This window comes from Stegodyphus dumicola, chromosome X2 (genome assembly GCF_044657685.1).
Source record: "Stegodyphus dumicola isolate Sdum_Otavi_A_Nest chromosome X2, ASM4465768v1".
Lineage (NCBI taxonomy): Eukaryota > Metazoa > Arthropoda > Arachnida > Araneae > Eresidae > Stegodyphus > Stegodyphus dumicola.
In genome coordinates, this window is record NC_140781.1 from 105,196,210 (window position 1) to 105,200,859 (window position 4,650).

The window sequence follows — 4,650 nt, forward strand, 5'->3', positions numbered from 1 at the left end:
TTACACACAACTCGTGAACATAACAAGCAACCGGCGCATTAGCGGGATTCGAACTTCGGACAGAACTACCAGTGCTCACACACTTTACCGCCAGGCCGCTTCTGAAATCTTCATTAATTAATTACATAATCACACAAAGCCACGCATTTACACACAACTCGTGAACATAACAACCAACCCAATTATTCTACACTCTATAATTATTCACGTTATTTAAGTGATATGATTCATTAGTGTAATTGTACTGGCTCGTATACACACGAGGAAAACCACGAAATTTCCAATGCAGCCAGGGCAATATGAAAGACAAAAAAATGTAACAAATAACCAACAATTAAAGGTTACCAATAATAGTGTACAACAGAGATGTATACCTCTCGCCAACTGAAAAGAATTGTTAAATTCATTGGAAATGAATTTTCAAAATCAACAGACATGCGGTCTTTAAATTTTGTACATCCCAACTGTCTTCTCTCTTAAGCAGCAATATGACAAAACATTTAAAAGAAGAGCATATCTTTAGAATTTCCGATAGACAGTCTTGCGCCGAACAGTGTTGCCATTGCTCGCTTAGAAATCGTCGAGTTTCTTAATCAAAAAGACATAAATGCTTTACAAAATGTTAAATAGTTAATAAAACAAATTACAAATTTGAGCTTTCAGATGCCCATATTCGGGTGGTGACGTACATATTCAAAATTTCATAGCTGTAGGTACCGTTGTTTTATCACAGTATCTACATAAATGTTATGTACGTTAATCATACGTATATTTATGCTGGTTCTTTATTATTAAATATCTTTAAATATAACACACAGTGATAATATTCGGTAGAAACAGTTCAACGCAAAATGCGAAAACGAAATTAATAGCCCTTCTGGGCTAACGCGCTTTGGGATAAAAACGCAAAAATAGAACATAACAGCTTTCATTGTCAGTGCTTAAAAAAAAAAAAAAAAAAATCGATAGGCCTTATTTAATTTAATAAAATCGAAAAGTTGAGCAAGTTGCATATTTTTGAGAGGATAAATATGCCACGAAACCTTCAAAATCATTTTTTAGTTCATCACGCACGCATATCTGCACACAAAAATAACAATACCTATTATTCTTCTGCATCTCTGTTTAAAAATGTTTTAAAAAAACATATGTACCGAAAAACATTTATTTGTAAAGTAAACTTTTTTTTTTTTTTTTTCGAAAATATTTTAAATAAATTTAAAAAAGAAGATTTTTCGCGATCATATTTTGCCGCGGTTAAGCCCGTGCAGCTGTCTGTCTGTCTGTCAGGTACTGAAAAAAATCAGTACCTTGGTACTTGCGTGGTTTGGACTTTGCCAAAGCTAAGTTTACTTTTAATCTATTTTCATCCATTACATTTTTTAATATTATTTTTCACTTGAAATTTGTTTTAATACTTTGTTTTCATAGATACATATCATTACTATTACTTTTATTTTCCTTTCCTTTTTTTTTTTTTTTTTTGTAACACTACTTTCTAGTTTGAACTTTTCACTTCTCTATCTTCCTATAATGAACTAATATTGTTTAATTAAACTTATAATTACTTTTCATCTTTATTAAACTTTTTTATTTCTGATAGTTTTGACTTTTGCATAATTGCCAAGTTTCTGAAATTTCTAACAATAAATTTCATTAAACTATTTCTGTCACTGTACTGACTTTTTTGAATATGGCTTCTTTGCATGAAAAACTGAAATATTTCTGTTTAATTACTGACATGCATTTAATTAATACAGAGGCAGCTGCACTCGAGTTTGCCACCGATGCTGGACTTCTTCCCAGAGAGGATGAGGCACCACCTTGCCCCAAGTGCCAGGCACCGATGAGAAGCAACAAGAGAAAGGAATCAAAGCTGGGATGGCGTTGGGTCTGCAGCCTGAGAAATCGCAACAACTGCTCTGGCATGATTAACCCCATTGAAAACACATTTTTCGAAGGTACAAAAATCCCGATAAGGGAAGCTTTAGTCATAACTGTGTACTTTGTTCTAGATCACAGTTTCAGCTACATAAATCAGCAGCTAAAGCTATGGAGGGAAAAGCAAAAATTACCAGTAATTGCAAATGAGACTATTGTTGACTTTTTATCATATTGTCGTGAGGTATGCGAAATTTTTGCCTCTCATCATAGCAGAATGTTAGGTGGTAAAGGAAAATCTATATTAATTGATGAAACATTTTTGACCCGCCGCAAGTACAACCGCGGCAGGGTAACCAAAAATATGACCATCGTAGTTTTAGGCATCTACTGTCGAGAAGACAAAGAAGGATTATTTTTCAAGGTTAAAGGAAAAAGCAAAAGGCATTTGTGGCCTTATATTAAACGTCATGTTCACCCAGAAACCACCTTCATATACACTGACTCTGCTCCACAATATAAAAGGATAGAAAATTTATTTCCGGCAGCAACACATAAAACTACCAATCACAAGAAAGGTAAATATGTGTCTTTTTTTTTTTAATGAGTGACATTTTTTTTTTTTTTTCGTCCTTAACATTCATTAATCCTTTATTTACAGGCGTATTCGTAGATCCCGATGATAAACAGAACACTATAAATGATCTTGAGGGTGAAAACAAACTTTTTAAGAGGTCTATAAAGAGCAAGAGAACAGATAATATTTGCACGCAGTACATGGCTGTACATTATTACAGGCGGTTCCGCTTGAAGCCCTTTACTTATGATGGAGAAAGACTTGCTCAGTTTCTACAGGACATTAAAGCTGTGTATCCAGGCCATGGAAAAGTCGGCCTTGAACTTAAAATGTTGGACGAACCAACATCAGAAAGCGAAGGAATTGAGGACCTGATGCCTCCAAAGAAATCTGCCCGACAAGATGATGATATACCATTCATTCAGGAAGATGATGATAAATGGGGTAAAACCAACAAATATAACTTTATTTTTGACATAATTTATTTATTTACATATATATACATACAAAAATTGCATTTAAATATTAAATTACATACCATTACAATCTATGTGCTTATTTTTCAGACTAAGGGAACACAGACCAAGTTTTAAAACTGGAATAAATGATAAGAAAAGCATACAAGTAAATTGTTTACTATAATTTGTGTAAATGTTCAGATGGTCCACAAATTTTGATTTAATACCTTTTTGTTTTTCACTACATGAAATTGTTATTTTTTATTTCCTTTTAGAATTCAACCAAAAAACAGAGCCCAGAAAACAAAAGGATGGAAATGTTGCGAAAATGTTGCATATCTTTTACATAAAGAGGTAAATGTGTATTTCAGTTATTCTTAACTTTTATTTTGAAGCTATTCTTTATATATTTTGTTATTCCTTCATTAAAATAAACTTTCTTTCACAGCTGCAGATCCAAAATGTCATGAAATACTATGACAGAGGTAAGACAAAATTTTAACCATTCACAGCTTATGTTTCAAATTAGTGCTTCACTTTATTTTAATACTACTCCTTCAGTAAAAGCAACTGTAAAATTTATTTAGTTATTATTAGTATAAGTTTACCTACTTATTTTTCAGTAAAAAAAAACTTTATTGCAAATTAGGTAATCCAAAAAAAATAAATAAAAGAAAGAAGAAAACTAATTTTGACAGATAAATTGACAAACATAGAGGTGAGTTGATTAATTTAAAGGTTTCCAGCCTACTTCTTATCAGAAAACATTTTATTGTTAAGGATAATTTATCACCCCTTTCAGGTAAAGAATATTGCAGAAATGATAAATGAATCATGGAAAGAAATGAATCTTCAGTCAGAAAATATACAGGTGAATTCATTACTTTTAATGTTTCCAGCCTGTTTATTTTAATTATGTATTTTCATACTACGTTTATTATTTTAATTTTACCGTTTATTTATTATTTTAAATATAAGGATTCAATCTTACATTATTAATTTCTTAAACTTGCCACCCTTTTGTGGTAATTGTGTATTTTTGTACTATGTTCAATTATTATTTTCTAGTTAAAAAGAGTATGTAGTTAACAAAAGATTAAAACTAAACAACAGAAAGAACACTTTTAGAAAAAATATTAAAACATTTAATAAAAGTGTTTATATATACGCTAACTTATGTTTTCATTATCGTAACCTTGTTTAGTTATCTTGTATTATGAATATGCATAATATGGATATTTTGTTTAGGGACTTCAAAAACAACATTTTGCTGCCACTTAGACGAGGGAAGAAGCAGATGGAGAAATCAACTCGGATGACAAACCCAGTGCCTGGAGGTATAGCCAGGTTTTTCTTTCAAGAAACACATCCGAGTTGAAACGACTGATGTGGGCCACACCTGAAAGCGAAGGAACTGAGCAACTGCTGCCACCGCAGGAAATCTCGACGATCATGAAATTTAAAATCTTGTTTACTTATCTTGTATTTTGAATATGCATAATATGGATATTTTGTTTAGGGACTTCAAAAATAACATTTTGCTGCCACTTAGACGAGGGAAGAAGCAGATGGAGAAATCAACTCGGATGACAAACCCAGTACCTGGGGGTATAGCCAGGTTTTTCTTTCAAGAAACACATCCGAGTTGAAACGACTGATGCGGGCCACACCTGAAAGCGAAGGAACTGAGCAACTGCTGCCACCGCAGGAAATCTCGACGATCATGAAATTTAA

General features: G+C 32.4%; 1 protein-coding gene across 2 annotated transcripts; it reads left to right on the plus strand.

The window, feature by feature from the left end:
- The first annotated feature begins 1,712 nt into the window (after window positions 1–1,712).
- On the plus strand, window positions 1,713–3,867 carry LOC146992852 (uncharacterized). Of its 2 annotated transcripts, XM_085809310.1 has the most exons (5): window positions 1,713–2,459; window positions 2,543–2,902; window positions 3,025–3,082; window positions 3,192–3,270; window positions 3,365–3,867. In XM_085809310.1, exons 1-3 carry the CDS (start codon window positions 1,742–1,744, stop codon window positions 3,027–3,029), a joined length of 1,083 nt encoding a protein of 360 aa, XP_085665436.1. In that variant the 5' UTR covers window positions 1,713–1,741; the 3' UTR covers window positions 3,030–3,082; window positions 3,192–3,270; window positions 3,365–3,867. The 2 variants fall into 2 exon arrangements, with proteins under 2 accessions (XP_085665436.1, XP_085665435.1); XM_085809309.1 differs by having other exon boundaries at window positions 3,025–3,270.
- Window positions 3,868–4,650: the final 783 nt, after the last annotated feature.